Source organism: Clarias gariepinus, chromosome 10 (assembly GCF_024256425.1).
Source record: "Clarias gariepinus isolate MV-2021 ecotype Netherlands chromosome 10, CGAR_prim_01v2, whole genome shotgun sequence".
NCBI lineage: Eukaryota > Metazoa > Chordata > Actinopteri > Siluriformes > Clariidae > Clarias > Clarias gariepinus.
In genome coordinates, this window is record NC_071109.1 from 23808193 (window position 1) to 23830302 (window position 22110).

Sequence of the window (22110 nt, forward strand, 5' to 3'; positions counted from 1 at the left end):
AAACACATCTTATCACCTGGGCAGCACCTTATTAAATGGGCAGCAGAAATTTTCAATGCATATAAGAAAATTAGCTTTAAAAAAAAAAGATGGTGCCAATTTTAATAAACTCTACATAACTCCCATGGACACATTCTTTTTATTCCATAATCATCTTAACCCACCCTGAAGAGTTCCAAGGCAAAATGAATTATTTTGGTGTGGAAAACCCCCAAGTCAAAACTTGCTCAAGGATTAGGCTTGCCACAGACTCTGCCACATGGACTATTGCAAAGTAGTGTGAATTCATGAAGACCTTTAACCTTTAAACTACTACCAACCTCAACAATGATCCCTGCTTCAAATGAATCAATCAAGATATCGGTGTTTCAGTCTGCATCCTTACGAACAGTTAAAATTATGTTTAAGCTACATTTAAAAAAAGTTTGCTATAGTGCTATTGATGACATCAGGCCCCTCCCGACACACCGCAGGGTTGTGCAACACACTACCTGCTGAAAACACAGAACTGTGACCATTTGTGATTACAGGTGCAGGATTAAGACCGACTTACACTGCTTAATGAATTGCTGTAATATTTGTTTAAGACTGGTTATTCGAATAGACTCGCCTTTGTTGCTGCAATTAAAATTGGTGCCTTAATAAACCTCAGTAAAATTATCCTGAAAAAGAATTATAGAAATTTTGAACTCCATCATAAGATTAACCTTGACGTATAGGAGACTTGTTCCGTCACTGAACAGCCCTAATTGTAGGACTAAGCTTACAAAATCACAGGCCGGTTTAGTGTATGTAATAAAATAAATAGATTAGACTACAAGTAAACAACCAATCCTTTAAGTTTTAGAAACAGGGAACAATGGTCAAGAACAAAAATCTGACCAGCTTTAATAAGTGTCAAATTGTGATGGAAAGATGGCTGGGTCAAACCTTCTCCAAAAGATACAGGTCTTGTGTGGATATACCTAACAAAAATAGTTCAAAGAAGACCAACCAGTAAACTGTTGACTGGGTCATGGACACCAAAGGCTAGCCCATCTGGTCTGATTTCACAGGACTTGTGTACAAATTGCTCACCGATTTAATGCTGGCTATGATAGAAAGGTGTCAGATCACACAACAGTGCATCACGGTTTGCTTCATTTGGGGCTGTGCAGATGCAGACTTGTGAGAGGACCCATACTGACCCATGTTCACCATCAATCTGAAATTTTCTTCAGGACCAATAAAGTATCTATCTACCTACTTACCTATAGGCATGTGATCATCTAAATTGGACTATAAAGCAACAGAACAAGGCATGGTCTGATTAATCATTTTTCTCTTTTACACCAGGTCGATGGCCACTAGTGAGTGTACTTCACTAACCTGGGAAAGAATCACCAGGATGCACCATGGGAAGAAGGCAAGCTGGCAGAGACAGTCTGATACTCTGGAAGCCTTGGGCCCTGGCGTTCACATGGAAGTTACTTTCACACATACCTAGTCATTGTTTGAGAACACATACACCCCTTCATGACAATAATAGTTCCTAATGGCAGTGACCTTTTTAAACAGGATACTGTGCACTGCCACACTGCAAAAATGTTTAGGGATGATTTGAGGCCTTCAGATTCCCCAGATCTGAGTCCAAGTGAGAACTACATGGAGGTCCCACCTCACAACTTAAAAGGCTTGGAAGGATCTGCTGCTAATTTCTTGGTGCCAAATACTACTGTATAGCATACCATCTTGCGAAGTCCATGCATCAAATAGCCAAATGTGTTTCGGTAGCTCAATAGGATGTTCACAATGTTAAGCAGGTGACTTTGGTGTTATGGCTGATTGGTGTATGTGGACCTGTTTGCGTGTGCAAACCAAAGCAATACTGGTAGTCCCAAGTTTTTACACCTCCTGTGCTTGCAAGAACACATCATTGGTGCTGAATTGCTCCAAGTTACCAATTTGACAAAGAAAAATTAACTCAAATTCAAGACATACAGACATAAAATAAAGCTGAAGGGGGTGATATAAAAATCTACATTTTACAACTCGTTTCTGTAGTTTGCAGGCTTACTTGTGACTCCAGGGTGTGTCAGCAGGCATGCCAATATGCAAACCATACCCTGTGCTCAGGGGTAAACAGGCAAGCCAACTGCCTTATGAACGTTTATAGTATTTATATTGGTTCAACGTCTGTTACACGCGGCAAACTTCGGTGCTTAACTCAGCTTTTGTTCTATGTTTGTTTACTCAGTGCCACACCAGGAAGCATTAACTCTTTTCAGCACCGCAAGCAGGTGCTTTCAGTTAATACATCTCAGTGGAGGTGTGACCAAACACCCTTAGGGCCAAGAACAAGCAGCTACATTAGGTAAAGTCATTGGACCCAAGGAGTTTAAATTCTGGTAATTAAATGCATGCTTTAAAAAAATAAAGAAATATTACACTATATAAGACCATTTCATATCTAAAGGTGGCCATCATGAACAGAATATAGGGTCACACTGTATAATGTCATAAGTTATCGAAGGTTTTACTTTAACACCCTTACCACTTGCAAAAGCTGCAACATGCTCTTTAAACTACTCCCTCATTCTGACTGCACAAACACCACCCGTTATCAGAAAGCCTGATAGTGCATTATTAATTGTCCATAATTATAAAGTGATTTTTACACCCATGTTCAAGCATAACTGTCATTATAGATGATGCACTACATATTAATTAAAATGTATTGTTTTCCACTTATTTTCAAACCATTAAATGAGACATAAGACAATTTACTTTAAAAGAAAAAAGCTTTCCTGTTTCAAAAGTTACATGTGGACTCCTTAGAAATCATTAAGATTTATATTCTTAAAAAATATTAAAAAAAAAAAAAAAAAGTGTGGACACTTATTGGTTTTTAAAAGCCTTGTATGAACTCCATTTTAAAAACACCTCAGTAACTTCTAGTTCTTTGAAGCTGGTCTCCATTTTAGGAGTGAGAGAATCATCCTTCTATTTGTAGCTTTGAGCGCCCTCTGCTGCATTACAGCAACAACTTTTTCATACCAAAAATATTTATACATTTATCTTATGTCTATATCTAAAAAAGGGATTAGGGGATGATCTAGTAGAATCATGCTAAAGGTGAAAGCTGAGCTGCATTGACGCAAATGTGATCCCTCTCTGGCCAGGAAGCACGAGAAAAGCTCAGAGGAGCAAAAGTGAAGCAGCTTAAAAACTAGAATATTTTCTTGTGCACTGCCAAGAATGCTTCAAAACTGTAACAGTCACTATTTCAGATTTTAAAAAGCTGTTTAAACATGTATTAATAAGTGTATAATATTTTGTATTTACCTGCGGTTAATTAAAATGCACATTGAAGGTGCATTAAAATATCTGAAATATCTATAACTAAAATATCTTTTTTTTTTTAGCAAATCAATACTGAGATGTGATAAGCATTCTATTCTATCCTTATGAAATGAATTAGAAAAGCCCAATACCCGCAACTCTTTTTACTGCCACACTTGGATATTTTTTAGTCTTTGTTTGATTAAAATACAGCCATTTTAATTCAGCAGATTTTATATATACTTTAAAAAAAAAACTCAACCAAGTGGGATTGTGAAAAGCATTTTTATTTTATTCCTCAATTTAACACTTAAGGATGCAACGCCCTCCAACTTGACATTTCAGTTCCTCTTTCATGTCCTTAAATCCAGATGTGGATGGTTACAATGGCCATCCCAGCTCACTTGAAGATCTTGCCCTGACTGAAAGGTTTGCCTACATGCTTGAATTCACCCTCCCATGCAAAGTATTCCTTCACCATGGTCTTGCACTCCTCGCTGTCCACATCCAGCTTACGCCAGTTATAGGACTCGTAGTCAATCTGCCAGTCTTCAGACAGCTGAAACAATACAAGAACTGTAAACAAGGACATTTCTTGGCAAACAATTGCACACATTTATAAAGACAAAAACAAGGACCTGGACCAATTTATTCAGCAGTAATTAAAAAGCAATAATAGTAAATGGTAAACCTATTTGTTATTAAAAAATGAATACAAAAAAGAAGAAAAAAAAAAATCAAATATAACCAAAAGCCTTCTGATTGCAAGCAGCATCACTGGGGATTAAGCAATCTGCTTCTACTCCCAAAACTAAGAACAGAAAAAGTGAAGTGACCTACAGTGAAAGCTAGATCTTGGCCTCTGAAAACCCAAATGCCAGAGATGGAACTGTCGTTGTTCGTGCCAAACAGTATGACGCTTGCGAAAGCATTCTTGCGCAGTTTATCGAGACGCTGGAACATTCCTACAACAGAACAAACAAGGTTAACACGTGGTACAGTGCATCCCCAACATTCCTCCATGTGAAATGTACATTGTTGATCACAGTATCAATACTCATGCTCTGCCCTATCTGGGATTTTGAAAATGCTGGCATTATTTACTAGGCACAAAGGCAGCGGCAAACAGGTTTGTCAGTCCCAGTTTTACAATACCAATTGGTGGGATCCACCTGTACTTTGTAGTGACTTGATAAACCAGAAACATTCCAAGCTACACAAGGTTGCTTTCAGCATGCACTGCTTGTACCTGTGATAAGATTGCAGCTCATGAAGGTCATGGTCAGCTCCTCTGGAAAGCGGTATTCACCATACCAGATAGAGTAGCCCTCACGATCAAAGTTTTCCCAGAAGTGAGGGATAGCCACGGTCAGTGTGTCCTCATTAGAGTACTTTCTCTTGAACTCATCCAACACAAATGAGCTGGGGGTAAATTCATATAGAATGGGTCAGACTTAAACCTGAATTATACCATCATACAGTTATATTAGTGTAATGCAGAGTTAAAAATTTTTTTTTTTTCTGGTAAAGTTCAAACTAGGGATTTAACGTAACCAGAAAGTGTTAACATCATTTACCTCTTCGCAAGGTGAGCAAATGGGTCCTTGGTTTTTGGTTCAGATGCAAGTGCAGCTTCACACTCATCCATCTCCTCAGCTGGAGGGGCAGGTTTTTTCTCCTCCTTTTTCTTTTCCTTTTTCTCCTGCTGCTGGGGCTGCTGCTTATTAGCCTCCTTGCCAGCTTTCTCCTTCTTGGCTGGAGTCTCCTTCTTGGGCTGGTGCTCAGCAAACTTCTTGGCTACCGGAACAAAACAGATCCAGAAATTGAGTACAATTCTCCAGGTTTTGTGAAACTTGTGTGTTTAGTTTACTGTGTCAACTAAACTGAAATGTGTAAAAGAGACTAATTACATGATCGTATTTTGGAATGAATACAATAGTTTAGTGAACATTTGGGAAAGAGGAATAATCAAGCATTGTTTCCTCACTACAATTGGACTTTTCTCCCGGCTGTCATGTACTTGTGTTTGTCATGCAACACAAATTAATGCAAAATCTAGTGCTAAAAATAAGTGCTAAAAAAATCATTCAGCAATCATTTAACTAATCAAATAATTAGTTGCATGTCTTGTGGCCTCTCTAAATTCCAGTATAAAATGCAACAAACTCTACCAAGCTGTAGGCAGGAGCACAAACAGCATTTTTTATCTTTTTTTTAATTTTTATATTCATTATTACGTGCAAGATGTAATCAGATTACACTTGTTATAGATATATTTATTCACCATTTCAAAAGGGAGAAGAAACACTGCCATTAAAATAAACCCACACAACAAAATTTTGCTAAAATGTCAATGGAAAAAACAGGAAACCTGCATCCTCAAAGTTTTGCCAAAAATAAGAGAAAAAGCAGAATAACTTAATTATATTTAATTACTCTCTTTTTTCCCCCCTTTGGGAACCATCCAAAAGGGTAGGGGGTATGGGGGACAGCATACATGGAGTAAAGAGAGGTTTAGAAGATGCAGGGTAGTATGGGCTGTATTTCTGCAGTTTTAATTGAATATACATGCTGCACGCGTCAATGTGGGTGCCTGCTGTGGAAAATCACCCTGTAGACCTGTTCAATCTGCAAAAGGGCCAACCAAAATTGTGGACATTTTAGAAATCCACTCCATTATCCAGGAGCCAGATCACTGGTGGTTCAGGTGATTAATCGTGCACTGTGAGAAGGGACTCTGTGTGCAGAGCAGACAGTAAATTCTGTTTGATTATAAAATTGGTAGGTGACTGATTCAGGACCAAAAGTGGCTTGAATCCATCTTGTGTATCACGACAAAAACCAAGAGGGACGTCAATAACTCTTTCAAGCACCTTTGGCAGCAATAAAAGCCATAAGTCTGCTTGTGAATGATGCTACAAGCTTGGCACACTTTTCTTTTAGAAGTTTCTTCCATTGTACTTGGCAGAAATGTTCAGTCCACTAAGATGGATGGGAACGGTCATTCATGTCAGAGTTGCTCTATTGGGTTCAGAACAGACTCTGAAAGTCCAGAGTTGTTCTGAAGACACTCCTGTGATTACATGGCGATGTGCTTCAAGTCAATTTCTTTCTGATATGTAAACTGCTGCCTTAACCCAAGATCCTGAGCACTCTGGAGAAGGTTTTTACTCGGGACACTCATTGTTTTCTTTCTGCATTTATTTCCCCCTCTATGTGGACTAGTCTCCCAATCACAGAAAAGCATTCTTACAGCATGATACTGCATTGGGACTGTAGGGCTGGTTTTAGGTGTTGCAGAACAGTGCCTGATTTCCTGACTTCAAATAGTTAAGTTTTTGTCATCAGACCAGAGGATTGTGTTTATGGTCTCAGTCATTCAGGTTTTTGTGTTTGTTTTTTTAAGGCAGCAAGCCGTCCCATGACTCTCGGAGTGGTGGCTGTCCTTCTGGAAAGCTCTCATCTTCCAGCAGCACAAGGGAACTCTGGAGCTCATTTATAACCATTGAGTTTAGTTAATAGCTCTGACCAAGGCCCAACATTCCTGATTACCAGGTATGGCTGGGGTCGTGCAGATCTGAAACGACTGTTAGTTGTTCAAAATCTCAAGGACCACTGATGGTAAAATCCTTCAGAGATCAACTGCCATAACCAAAGATCTGAACACTTACATAAATAGGATATTCAGTCTTTCATTATAGATTGACCAAATACTCTAAACGCCCGTTTCCATCGGCAAGTATTTATGTGTTGAGTGATTAAAAGAAAAGTGGATTTTAATCCATTTTAAGAAAACTGTGGAACAGAAAATGTGTAAAACTTGCAAAAAAAAAAAGCTTGAAAACTTTGTCTGCACTGTACATTTATTGAACTGGATAAAAAATTTCCAGTAAAAGTTAAGCTAGGAACATGGTCAACCAAGACCAGACATAAGGGACAGCATCTCTTACCATCAAACTGAGCCATCTTCTCACAGAGTTTGACCTCTCCAAGAACTGCTTTAAACTGGGGCTGGTTGATGCAAGTCACAAACCAGCGATTGACGTTAGGGTAGGGCTGACGGAAGGCAGGCTCCAGAACCTAAGAACAAGAAGTACGACCGCATTATTTGTTTTTCCCAGAAAGCTGTGTGGGGGGGAGGGGGGAATCTTCCCACAGTTACAAATCAGATCTAAGGAAAGTTTTAATTAGCAAAGTCAGTCTGAACATATTCTGAAGGTGAACTGGCAGGTAAAGGCAGCACAGGGCTTTACAGCTGTCCTAGCCTCTTGGGTATGGAAAGCTGGCAAGCAATCTTTATACAGAGTAACAGATGCTGAGCAGAAACAGCAGTCAACACTGCACAAAAAGTCACAAACATTTGTTGGAATGATAATTTTGTTTATTCAATGTCTGTTCACTCCTAAGCTCACAGCTGACATAACATACACAACACTGTATTTTCACAAAAATACTCTGAACGTTAGCCATTGGATGCCCCCCCCCACACACACGTGAGTAATAATTTTAAATGAGTAAATGATTTTAAAATAAGTGTTCAATAACCAAATCAAACTAATTTCCCCAACAAAAATGAGAAACAGCCAAATTTAAAAATAAAATAATAATAAAAAAAATTTAAAAAAAGCATAGAAAAATCCACAACTGGTACGGATAAAATATGCAAAATTTCAGCTTTGCTCACGTTCACTTTAATGACTGCAGACTTGTGTTGTCACATTACCAAGATTTCTCTTTTGATATCGATACAGGCATAAATTTTGCTACTTTTCTAAACCTTCTCTAAAATCTCTTTCAAGATACTGTACCTAGAAAAAGTTTAATTAATAGAGTATAATAGTCTAAATCATAAAATTTGTTGGGTTTTATTCACAAATTGTTCGCAACAATGCTTTCAGCAGCTTTCTATACTTGCTAAGACTACCCCTGGGTTTTATTAAGCACAGTAAGCATATGTGTAATCACTTATTTATAAATGTGCATCATTAATATAAGCTCCATAAAAGTGAAATAAATCCTGAATGCATACTGTATCCTCACACTGCAATACGTACATTCGATTTTACTGCAATGCAGATGACTAATCTCTGTAGGAACGTTCACAGTAACCCAGGTCATGAGCACCAGCATTTGAGATTAGATTCAGAGGGATTTATCAGGAGAAACTGTAAACATGCACTTGTTTCTCTGTCCACTCTAAAGTAAGCAAATTCATAGTGTCCTTTCAATAAAATTCATACTGTGGTTATGTCTTAAAAACATAACCTTAAAATAGGGATGGGCGCTGAAATCCAGTGCGAATATTGCACCTATATAACCGGTATGTACTAGAACCGAATCAAAACAACTTTGAAAAATACATTTTCCTGCACGTGTAAACGACTTTGAAAACTTTTAAACTAAATGCAGCTAATGTTTGTAGTAACCCAAGTGTGCATATTGGTTTCTTATTGATTTTAAGCACTTGCTTTTAAAGAAACCATCCGATGCACAAAGTAATTACACTTGCTCTGACGGCAGCAGGTAGTGATTGCTCAGCTCATTATGCTGAAATGAAAATGGCCAAAGCCTAAAATTCCAAAATTGCCAGATAGGGCAAATATGGTCATATTTTTGCAAAAGAATTTCTGCTAAAATTTAAAGCTGGTTTGTAGCATACCAAGAAAACCAATAACTTTACTGTTATTGTTGTTAAATGGTAGTTATGTTAGGTAGTATGTCAATTTGTTATGTTTAGTATAAATTACTATTATAATTAATATAAATACATTCTTTAATATCATCCAGCATTTCGTCTTTTTTTTTCCTTTTTATAAAGTATCAATTTGGCACCAGCATCATAAAAAAAATAGTGCTGATGTGCTGTGCTTTTTTTGGTTCAATACCACTCTAGACTGTAACCATTTAGCTAAGTCAGCACAACTACCCTTTCTTAATAAAATAATCTATGTGAACCCAAAAAGTGAATGAGAATTGGTAAGTGAGTGTGAGCAAATATGAAGGCTAACATGTGTCCACGATAGTGATTGGTCGTTCATGAACGACTCTTTAACGTCACTCATAAGAACGAGTAGTCTCGGAGAGTGATTCATTCATTTTCTACTGGGCGCAAAAATCAGCGCAAACCCTCCGTACGTTATGTACAGAAAACAGAATTAAGCGGTTTTTTCTCAATGACTCTTCTACTCAGAGTCGTTCGTTCTTTTGTTACATGACTCCCATAGATGCTATGCAGTGCAATAGATTCAAAAGAACGAACAAAGACTGAAAGATATGAGAGGTCAGCCTCTCATTCTGTTTATTATAACATGTCCTTAGTTGCATTGTAATATTTTCATTACTGGACATTTTTTATTGAAAATGCAACATTTCGTTTTATTTCTAATTAAAAGAACAAAATGAACTAAATGACTCAAAAAAAGATTTGTTTATTTTGATGAACGAGATTTAAAGAACTTGGTCAATAAAATGATTAAAACTTCCCATCACTAGTCTACAGGCAAACGAATAAGGGTTTGGGGATGATTCCACGAGCAACATCCTCTATTCATCTGGGGTCCATAACTACTCACTCATTCCTTTGCCAACAATAAAAATAAATCAAAACACAAACAATCCTGTACATAGATGTAGTACGAAGAAATGGTGGGCATCCTGTTAAATTGCACAGATTTTTGTAAGCGCCTGAAGATTCCATAAAAAAAATAAAAACCAATTCAACTTTGTGTGGTGGGTTGCAGACAGGTCTCTCAATGCCAGAAACCAGTCCCATGCAGCCTTGTTTCACCTTTACTGCTGCTGCCTTAAAAGGTACAACAGCAACAGCTCCCAGTCAATCTCTGTACAAAATTAGGATGCAACCGTTCTGCCTTTAACAGACTGTGATCAGGACTATTAACAGCAGTGTCCATTTCCACTGTTTGCATCCATAATCACTTCCAAATCTTATTAGTTTCTATAACTGTCGATTTTAAACAATCACAGCCATAAAATTAGTGACAAATAGCTTGAACACTGGCCAGCGGGGAAGTGAGAAATCTATTTTTAATTAGTGCGTTTTCACATTAGGTACAATTGATTTGTACTATGGCCAAAAACTATTATTTGCTTTCCCACCCCCAAATCCATTTCCAGGTGGAGTTGCATATTTCTTTGCATGATACAGCACGATGAGCCATGAGTAACAAGAGAAGAGAATGAAGTATTGCCTCACGCAATGCCCAACATTGATATTTTGGAAAAACATCAAGAGTAGCACTCTCATGAGGTAGGTTAGAAAATGAGAGCAACACATGCTATGTGCGCACAGATTTTGGAGGAGACCTTGAGCATGTTGTGTCTAAAAAGCAATCATGTCTCATTCTCAGTACTTGGGTACCCGAGAATGTCATACAGTGCCCGTGACCACTACTTCAAGCAGGTGCGGGAATGGTTTCTAAGCGCAGAACGATTGCGTTCTATCTGATCGAGAAAAGAACCAGACTTTGGGGTCAAGTGTTCTTGGAACACCCTCAGAGTACAGATATCAGGGAGTGCTAGAAAAACTACATTGAGCAACAGCAAATGAAGAAACATCCTACATTTGCAAACTACAAATGCAAGTAACCTTAAAAAAAAACATTTATGAAACTTACCTGCTTGTAGAGCCAGAGTAGAGAGCACACCACAGTGATGTCAGCCAGACTAACTCTTTCACCAACCAGAAAAGTGCGAGTGTTTAAGTGCTGGTTCAGAACAGTAAGCACACGCTTCACCTCCTCTTTAGCCTGTTCAGTGGCCTAGAGAGCCAGGGAAAGAATATTACCTCACCTATTTACCAATAAATGGGGGAGAGCCAGAATAGAATTTTATCCAATTCCAAATACAAGACAACAAACTACAGACCTGTTTGTTGAACTGCATGATGCCCAGAGTTGGAAAGACCCAAGCACTGGCTGGTGGGATGATCTCGGAGTCAGCAAAGCTGACCCACTGCAGCACTTGGGCACTGGCTTGAGGGGTGCTGCCACGAAGGGCATCATTGCTCACTACGAGACAAGTAGAGATGAAAAAACATCAAAACAATATCCAGAGCCTGGGTAATCAGCAATATCTTAGAACAACAACATTTACACCATGCAAAGAAGTGATGAGCAGACTGGCACACTGGGCAGGTGGAATTTCCAGGGTTATTCCCAGTCCTAGAGTCTAGTTATCCAAAAACCATAATTAAAGGAATAAAAAGCAGCAACTAATGCTGGGAAAGTAAGCTGGCAGAAACCGGGGGAGAGGACGACTTCATAGTTCTCAAAAATATACATCTAAAAAGCAATGAGGCGATTGTTGCTATTGTGTTGTTTCAGACAGGTAAAAGCAATTCGTAAAACCACCTATTGTCAGTGATTGTTCATTGAGTGGAAAAAGTAAATTTAATTCAGGGTAATAGACAAGTGCTGTACTGGTTATAGAGAGATTACCCTTACTAAGGTAATATCACAAAGGGTGTGCTGTACTGCTGGACATAGCATGACTGTTTTAGGCAACGCAGCCATGCTGATATCTACCAAAGCAGCATTACATTACCGTTTCCATGATACTACCAACAGATTATAGTTAGTAAAATAAAGAATGAACACCTGGGATTTGAAATTATGCATATAATTAAACATCCCATTGATGTTATCGTCCATTATTGCCTCTCGTGGAGTTGACCTCGTCCAATTAGACACATACTCCGGTCTGAACTAACTGCTGTATAAGTAGAAATTAAGTTACTGGTAAGCCACACCTGCTACTGCTTCAAGCTAACAAAGGGCTGCTAAACATATGGTAGGACTGCTTTTATTGAAAGACATTAGAAAAGCAGTGACAATCTCCATGCTGATCACCATTCTAAGAGCAAGATAATGCTTACAGTAATAAGCAATGGCGTTGCTCTCAGACAGACAGAAACCATCATCACCCTGGTAAGCCGGAACCTAAAGACAAAATCAAACAGAAAAGGTAAGTAAGGAAGACGATTTAAAATTATAGCCGTATATAAAATTTGTACAAGTAAAGAACTGAGCATGTGCCAAACCTTGCCCGAGGGAAAGTTGCTGAGGAAAGCAGGGGAGCGGTTCGTCTGCCCAAAGGTGAAGGCAGGGGGGGAGCTTGCCACCTTCAGGCGAGCCCCACTGTACTGGGCTGCAATCTGGGCCTTGAAAGCCCTCCAGTTCTCAGGGTACGTGTAGAGAGTCTGGACAGCAGTATGTAAAAACCATATTAAATATGAACAAACTGAGCTATGATAAAAACTAAAACAAGCTCAATATTGTGTATATGGTATTTAAATGACTCAAATATAAGCCTGTTTTTCCAGCTGTTGAAAAAGAGCTTTTTGTTAGCTATGCATTACTCAGTTTAAAATATTACCAGAACAAGTACATTACTAAAAAAATTTTTAAAAAGGCATTTATTTAAAGCCAGATTTGTCCCTATTACATATATGGTGAAAACGAAGCAAAAAGCATCTGTCCCATTCACAAATGAGGAATTTACATCAATGGGGTAAAAGCATCTAGTTGGGACACAGCTAACGTTATCCAACTAGGCTCTAAACCTTAAACAGGCTGTCATCTAATAGAAAAAGGTGTACTGCTACAGCAATACATTAAATATAATGTATAAACGGAGAACAAAGTCTCATCATTTAGACTATATCCGCAGTAAATAAGCGGACCGTGCGCGTCCCGGTGTAACGTGGCACAAACGGAGAGCCTCGGTGGTGCTCCCGTCATTCATAACACATACTACTGAGGCCACAGGGAGCGTTCTGTAATAAAATAAACTGCGCTGGGGCTTGAATACAGCTAACAATAAATAATTTTAAGACAATACACTTAACATGTGTGAGGATGGACGTGATAATAGTGAGATTGTCAGCGCAGGCTTAACGATAGCACGAAAAACAGGGTTTCTTCCATCTTACTCACCCCTGCCGCCATCTTCAGGAAGAGAGAAAGAAGGAGCGGAGGCGCGTGATGACGTCGTAAAGGCGAGGTAGGTCGCAGAATTAATACGTCAGAAATGCCGGCTGAAGTGCCTTTTATTTGAGTGACAGCACTTATCTGTTTTTTTTTTGCTACTCATTGTAGCGTACTGTGGTGCATGTTATTTTCTTTAGTTAGCAAATTAGCCATTTATGAATAAACAATCATTTATGTACATATCATATATGGACTCTTTATTAGAAACTACATGATTTATTTATTTTATAAGGTGTGAGGTTACAGATTATACAGCAGCCCTTTGAGATACCACACACCATCTGCCATGTAACAACCTACAGTAATAACCACTTATGGTGGTTACTACTTTAAGTTATAAAGAAAACATCACGTTTTTTTTCACAGTGTATGTTAGGTTTAAGAAGAGTGTCCGGATTGTTTTAAAGCTTTAAGATGTATAAAAAAGACAAATGATTTCTTGCTGAGTCCACCAGACATGGCAGTGTAGTGGTTAGCACCATCGACTTGCACCTACAGTGTCTGGGTTTGATTCCCAGGTCAGGGTCTGTGTGCAAGGAGTTTGCATGTTCTCCTTGCGCTAGGTGATTTTCATCCAGGTGCTCCAGTTTTCTCCCAAAGTCCAAAGACATGCAGATTAGGTTCATTGGTGTTCCCAAATTGCCTGTACTGTGGGAATGAGCGTGTGAGTGTGTGTATGGTTGCACTCCGCATCATACCCTTAGTCTCTTGGGATAGTCTCTAGGTCCTCTGTGACCCTGTATACAGGATAAAGCGGTATAGACAATGAGTGGATGAATGTCCGCCAGACCTTGATACGCTTACCATTTGCATTTGCCAGTTAAACAAAACAGGTCAGACTAGCAGACATGTGCTGAAAGGTATATATTTGTTTAAATTCAGGCTACAGGTTTTATTACTCCATAAGGAGTTGGAAAGATAATATGTTTTTTTATCATATTATAAATCCTTATTGTGTCTCAAAAGTCTCCGTAAGCAAAATTTTAAGTTGTTTTCCCAATGCAACGAGTGGGAAAGCTCAAGGAACTTCCCAAGGTACATTGAGGAGCGTGGCTCTCAGTAGGCCTATTTTAGATATATTTCTGTATCATACTTTAGTGCTGTGTTCAGCATTTGAAGAAGTAAGGCAGCATATAGATAGATGTGTCTAGACAACATTACTTACAGTTAGTAAGCTTTTATTGGATGATAGTATTCAACCTTGGCATTTATGTCACACATTTACATACATGAGCCATGGATTATCAAGATTCCTCCCTTCTTTTCTTTTAACACCAAAACAAAACAGAATAAAGAATAAATATGGACGTAATCCTAGGAGGCGTGTCCAGTTATCTTTTTCGTCAAGATTTAGCAGTGGGATGGTGCAGTGGGTAGCAGTGCCGATATGTAAGCAGCCACCCTGGGTTTATCCCAGCCATGGGAACTCTATCTTTTTTTTTTTTTTTTTTTAAAGGCGAAATATCGGTTGCTTCACTTCAGATAGTGACATATTTTATTAAATAAACTTACTTAAAAATGTAAATATAAACTGTATACAGTAGCTAAGACTAATAGATTAGTATGTTATTGCTTTTTTTTTCTCATTCCCATTGCCATTCATTGGAAGTCTACATAAAAATTTACATATGCAGTTTTCAAGAAATCTAACATTTAATATATACATCCACAAAACTGTCGATTGTCATATCATATGAGTTAGGTAGCAGATTGAGCAGCATGTTACTGCACAAAGAATGTAAAATTGGGATTTAACAAAGGGAACAAACAAATCCCCCTCTGTCTGTGATTTCAGTCAGGAACAGTTGCATGTCTTCCTCAGAGGTAATGCCTGTATCACAACCAACTTCATCACCTTTGTTTAACAACTTGCAAATGTTAGGGCCAGCAGGACATTCACATCCTCCATCTCCAGGATCCTAGGTTGAAGGACACTCCCCTGAAACAGGTTTCTGGTGTGGTTCAACCATTCACAGATACAGTACCAGTCAAAAGTTTGGACATGAGTTAGATATATTTTTCTCCGTTCTTGAACAAACTATGAACTAACACATGTGACATCATGTAATTAAGTGTTAGAAATATTTTATATATAAAGGAGTTATTTCTACTCTCTTGCTCTCTTCCTTATAGATCTGATCTTCTTTGTCTTTCGGCTGTTCCCTTTCAGGGGTCGCCACAGCGAATCATCTGCCTCCATCTAACCCTATCCTCTGCATCCCCTTCTCTCACACCAACTAACTTCATGTCCTCTCTCACTGCATCCATAAATCTCCTCTTAGGTCTTCCTCTAGACCTCCTGCCTGGCAGTTCCAACCTCAGCATCCTTCTACCGATATATTCACCATCTCTCCTCTGAACATGCCCAAACCACCTCAATCTGGCCTCTCTGACTTTATCTCCAAAACATCTAACGTGGGTTGTCCCTCTGATAAACTCATTCTTAATCCTATCCATCCTTGTCACTCCCAAAGAGAACCTCAACATTGTCAGCTCTGCTACCTCCAACTCTGCCTCCTGTCTTTTCTTCAGCGCCACTGTCTCTAAGCCGTAGAGCATCGCTGGTCTCACCACTGTCCTGTACACCTTTCCTTTCATTCTCGCTGATACTCTTTTATCGCACAACACACCTGACACTTTTAACGTGATATTAACGTGTTAAATCTTTCCTGCTGCTATCTCCCTGTCTCCTCTTGCATCTGTTCTTAAAGATGTGAACGCTCCCACGCTCACTTTCATATCTCTCTATATGTCTCTCTCTCTATCTCCCTCTGTCTCCTTCCCCCCCTCCCCCTAACTCAAGCCAACATCTTGTGATCCGTCTCTGGACGGACACCTCTCTATTTTTCTCTCCTTTGATTCTTTAGGATCTCACCAGGACATTTACAATGGTTCATGTTCTTTGTAGTAACATATGTCGATGACACAGGCGTTTGGTCAGACATATAAAAACCCAACTTTGCTGTTAATAAACAGAGACCTTTCTGACAGACAACATGTGTGTGTGTGTGTGTGTTTGACTGAGTCTCTCCTGGCGCCAGCCAAGCTTACTGAAGCACAGCGGACAGATTGAGCAACTCGCTTTTTCTACTACGCAACTTTAAAAACTTTACATTAAGTAACAACAACTTAGTTTAAGACACGAAGGTCAGCTGTTTTGGAATTATTCTTTCAAGAACAATATTGTCAAGTGCATTGGAGCAATTTAAGCACCAGTCATTTAAGTAGCAAGTTTTGCATGCAGTGTTGTTAGCACTGGCTTCACTAAGCAGATACTATTCCTAGGATTCATAACAGAATGTTTATATTGGTATCACAGCAGGATTGCTGAGGTGTGGCACTGAAAAATGCCAGGATTCTTTTTTTTATGTCAAATGAGACCACTGTCCTCTCCAGGCTACTCTGATATGATACAGATTGACTGTTGTGACCCAGTTGTAGCATGGATGTCAGGGATGTCATAAAGTGGAGATAGGTCGCAGAAAAAACACGTCAGAGTGCCTTTTATTTGAGTGCTTTTTCTAATGCATTTAACCTATTCAGCAAATTTATGCATAATCTCAAGGTTCGCAGCAGCTAAGGAAAAACTTTTACTGTTTTCTGACTAATTTTGTACTTATCTCATAAAAACTACATTATTCTTGTTATATGTGTGAGGTTAGAGATTATGGCTCATACCTAGTAACAATTTATGGTTTTCAACTTAAATGAGGCAAAAGTTCCACCAGGATTTTAAAACTACAATGCGTTTTTTAAAAGTCTCCATACATGTGTATATGGATAAGTTTATGTTTTTCCCAGAAAATTTAACATTATTTACGAAATATCCTCTGCAGGATTTCTTTGTAAACATAAAATAAATTCTCTGTTTCCCTCATGATGAAATTGTGTTAGCACTGGTGTTGAGCACATAATTGCTTAATTATGTTCATTTCCTGTATGGAGACTTTTGTCTCACCCTGTAAAGCTGCATTTAATCTGTTTTCCTGCTCATAGGTATGTACTATTTAAATTATTTCAGCACTGACATTAAGTGCGCCCATGCGGTGCCACACACCCACTACTATGGAATTGCATATCTGCTTTACAGATAAAACATACCACCCAAATATGTGGTGGGCTTTTGATTATCATTTTGGAGTAATGGATTGGATAGAGGGGGCTGATGAAATGACCACAGCAACAGGTGCCAGTAACCTAATACCATAGAATACCATTTTTTAAATGCCCCACAAACACCAATTAGCCATAACATTAACACCACTGCCAGATGAATTGAATAATATTGTGACAGGATCATGGGAACCCAAGGCCAGTCTACATCCATGGGGACCAAAGCCTGGCCTTGCCAGCCTGATCCCACAGACAAATTAGCCTGTTCCAGAGAGGGCACACCTGTCAATCCACGACACCCAAATGAACTGCTGCTAATTTCCCAGTGCCAGAAACCAAAGCACACCCCCAGAGTTTCTGGGGTGCCAGAACCACCCTGGCAGCAAAAACCTAAAACCTTGGTGGTTTTAATGGCCGGTGTATATGTTAGGGTAGGAAGGCAAATTATCTTCCACTGTCATTTCAATATTACAGTCTGCAGGTGATGATATTGCTGCCAAATTTACGTTGACCTTACAAAATGTGATGATTAATGACAACTTTAAATTAAAGTTTTCAAATGAGTTTTTAAATGATTGTAGACTAATAGACTATAAAAGTTGCCAATACTGTTAACTCAGATGAAGTACAAAAGTTGTCAAAATAATCCTTGTTGTCTTTTCCAAATGATTATCAGGGCTGTCCAACTTCAGTGCTGGAGGACCAGTGTCTAGCACAGTTTGCTGAGATTACTGTTCAAACATAGCTTATTCAACTGTAGCATAGTGGTTGTGTTTAATTTTTGATGAATTACAAACTGTGGACACCACTGACAAACATCAATCGCAGGTTTTTGTTCACCTGAATAAACATTTTCAGAAATGTGATCCTTATCCATTTAGTTTAAATATGCAAAATGCAAATCATGACACGTAAATAGTTAGGTTCACAGGACTTTTTATAAAAAGTATATACAATCAATCATGTATTCTAGCTTTAAAAAAAAGATCCACAGTAAATGCAATTAACAAGTGTGCCAATTTAGCTGGTATAGCACAAGAGTAAGATGCATACAGGTACTTCAATTAAAGATAATGACCTTGTGTATATAGCATATAAGCAACTTTAGCTTTCTGCAAAATGTGGCTTATTACACACACATACATACACACGACAACCAAGCTGAGGATGAATGTACTGATCTCAAATGTCATTAAAAGACTCCTTTACTTAGATTTTCCCCATTTTGTTTAAGGGTCCAGCTTAAATAATGTTTAAACATGCCCTGTAGGAAAACAGTAATAAAAATATCTACGTTAGATCTACCCTGCTTAAAAACTAGTGCAGGAGAAAAAAATATATATACATGTACAGACATATTGTAAGCCGACTGGTCTTTGGAAGACACATCAACTAACAAGACCTGAAAAAACATACACACAAAACAAAACAAATTAGTGTCATTACAAAAAAAAATCTAAGTTTATACATGGTTCAGTTATAGAATTTTTTTGTGACTTTAGATAAGAATAACAAGGTTATAAGGATAATGCATCAAACCTACATACTTACCAAGATAATCGTCCATAAGTGATCCAATGGCAAACTATAATAAAAAAAAAAGTGAGGATAGCTAAATTAGTAGAGACTACTTGAAAATGAGAAAATGTTAACCAATGATTTTAATACAGCTAGAATTTACAAAAATAATAATAAAGCATCAACTTACAATATCATTCTTGTCTACTCGAGTACCAACAATTTTCAATCGTATTTCGTCATCCTGTTGGATTACAATGTCCTATAAAGGAGGACCATAAAAGAATTACATCTTTAAAAGGTGGTGTACATAATTAAAACAATGGATGATTTAAATTATAGAGAGCACTTAATTAAAACAGCATATGATTTAGCTCTAGAGAGCACTTTACCTCATCCACTGTCTTGTAGCAGGGAGGATTGGAGTTTGGATCAAATTCCATTTCTGAGGGAATAGACTAAACAAAAAAAGAGAACAAAATACAATATAATAAACCATTAACAAATACTAAAAAGACACTTTCTAACACAACAGCTGTAGTTCCTAAAAACAATGTCAACCAACAACACTACCCATTTTAAATAATACATGCTGTGAATATTTTGCAGTACACTTGGTGCCCTGTTATGACCAGAAGTACTTTGATGCCTTATGGGCACCGGTCCTGGGACAGTCGCTCTATTCACCATACCCTTGTTAAAGCTGTTACTGAAAACAATGTTTTACTTTATTTAACTTCAACATCAAATACATCTTACAGAAGATATAGATATTTTAGCAATGTACTTTTCCAAAATATGCTTTTATAGTTATACTTGTGTGTATATAGTGCAAATTAATTTTACATTAAGGATACATTTGACACATTTTGACATTTGAGGAGGCCAAGAACAATATACTTTTAAGAAAAGGCTGTTTATCTAACAGCCAACATTTTTACACCGCAACTAATTGCTTCAAACACAACTTGTTTCCATATTATAAGAGTTTATTTTTTATTCAGTGGCTGTATTTCTGCTCTAATAAATATCATTATATCATTGTTTTTTTTTAGTGTACAGAAATGGGGACAGTCAACAAAAACCATCATGATCCTCAAGCTTATGGGCCTGTTTAAGGTGTGCGGGCAAAGAGAATCTTTGTGGGCTGTTATGATCATGTTCATATATGAATTATGTACAGTTCAGCACTGAAGTGACTCTACAAGCCTCAATTAAAGACACCATTTCAAAACACTCTTATCAGTAATAAAGTTTTCAGCTTACATGGCGTGAAATAAAGCAGGACATTGGGCCAATTTCTGTAAATAGTCCAACCTGTTAATAAAGAAAATAACAACAAATGACAACAGTAACAAAGGGAAAAAATGCAAAACATTAAAAATGGTAGATGTATGCTAAAAAAACAAAAGTGCTGCAATGCATTGTGTGTAAAACGGTCTAGTAAAATAAACAACATTTTGATGATATTTCCCTATAATGGCACATACAACAGTGCTGACTTAATTAAATCAAATTCAATTCACAAAGACTACCAGTGACCTTAAAATAATCCTTGTCTTTACCGGTTTATCCAGTAAACAGGGTCACGGTGGGCCTGGAGCCTATATAGGAGACTTTGGACACTAAGCAGGGTACAACCTGGATGAGGTACCAATCCAAAACAAGGCGCACAAACACTTACTACAAACAACTGGGGAATGGCAATGAACCTAATCTGCATGTCTTTGAACTCGGGGAGAAAATCAGAGCACCCAGTGGAAACCCACCAAGCATGGGGAGAACATGCGAACTCCATGCACGTAGACCTGTGGCAGGAATCGAACCCAGACCCTGAAGGTGGAGACCTCCGGGAGGTCCGGGAGGTCCGGTTGTAGTGGACAACCGGACCTCCATTCCTGAGGCAACCCTCCCAACCCCTGGCTTTGGGACCGGCACTGTATTGAGTGGCTGAAGAATAGGCATTATGTTTCATATTGTGAAATATTTGTAAAACTGGTGAATCTTGTTATATCATTCACATTATTCCAACTAACAGTAAAGGCTTTCTGACCAAACAAAGAATTCAGATTTAGGTGGCGTATAATTTGCACACGAAAAGAGTGTATGATAAAAGAAACTTTATAAGAAATGAAAACTGTACCTTGTTAACCTGTGTGACCACTGCATCCACTACCTCCCCTTTAAATGGCCGAAACACAATGGCCTTGTATTTGACGGGGTACAACACGAACCCCCTGCCGGGCTGTATGACACCCGCACCGATATTATCAATTGTAGTCACTGCAATGACAAAACCATATCTACAAACAGCAAGAGAGACACAGGTTAGTAACATGCACGAGATTACGAGATAATGAGCTTTACTAACTAAGGCAGAACTTACTTTCCTGTGCATGTGCCTTCCACCTCTGTAAACAACTTCTGTTTCACAGTGCTTAACAGATTTGGGCCAAAATATCGAGGATGAAGGAGAATCTCATGTTCCAGAGAGATCTAAAATAAACATGTGAAATACATCACATTATTATTATTTAATTTTTTTGCTTTAATCAAATATTTGTAGCGTATCCTAAAACGCTACAGACGAGCACAGCAGACACTCATGACTGAACAAGCATTAGCCACTTAGCCACAGTATTAGCCACTTAACGAGCAAAGCTAAAAAAAAAAAAAAAGTGAACACGTAGATCAACAGCTGATGTTCAGATAAATAAATAACCAACTTACGTGATAAAACATATCTTAAACTGTGATGCTGATCCGTTTACACCGTTTAAAGTTTCTTGAGCAGCTATAATAGGCGTCCTAGTGCCCTGTTTCTGATCAAACCGGAAATCTATAGGACTTCCGGTAAAGAGGATTTCAAATTAAAAGCATTTAGTTTAAATTGAAGTTCCATGGATGGTATACGGCACAGTGTCTTCAGCCATGTCAAGTGCGAATACAAACCGCAGGGAGCAAAACTGTAGGGAAAAAGGGAACTGTAACGGTGTAGGGAACAAGGAAACAATGGGTCCTCACTTCGCCGGAAGTGGACATGAAAAAAATGCAGTTATTGCGTCTCGATAGAGCACGAAAATAATTGAGTTTAAAAACGGATTTATATATTTATTATCATTATAACCAGGAACGATATAACATTAATATG

The 22110-nt window shown here is 38.2% G+C and overlaps 2 protein-coding genes across 2 annotated transcripts; both read right to left on the minus strand.

Moving 5' to 3' along the window:
* Window positions 1-3592: 3592 nt before the first annotated feature.
* On the minus strand, window positions 3593-13346 carry eef1g (eukaryotic translation elongation factor 1 gamma). The gene is made up of 10 exons (XM_053506231.1): window positions 13275-13346; window positions 12380-12538; window positions 12215-12278; window positions 11206-11348; window positions 10956-11099; window positions 7272-7401; window positions 4899-5118; window positions 4571-4743; window positions 4162-4286; window positions 3593-3880 (listed from the first exon to the last, which is right to left on the minus strand). Exons 1-10 carry the CDS (start codon window positions 13284-13286, stop codon window positions 3722-3724), a joined length of 1329 nt encoding a protein of 442 aa, XP_053362206.1. The 5' UTR covers window positions 13287-13346; the 3' UTR covers window positions 3593-3721.
* A 5014-nt stretch (window positions 13347-18360) lies between these two features.
* Window positions 18361-21802, minus strand: polr2g (RNA polymerase II subunit G). The gene is made up of 8 exons (XM_053506079.1): window positions 21690-21802; window positions 21346-21455; window positions 21103-21262; window positions 20226-20276; window positions 19352-19417; window positions 19150-19221; window positions 18993-19026; window positions 18361-18843 (listed from the first exon to the last, which is right to left on the minus strand). Exons 1-8 carry the CDS (start codon window positions 21699-21701, stop codon window positions 18830-18832), a joined length of 519 nt encoding a protein of 172 aa, XP_053362054.1. The 5' UTR covers window positions 21702-21802; the 3' UTR covers window positions 18361-18829.
* Between the last annotated feature and the right edge of the window lie 308 nt (window positions 21803-22110).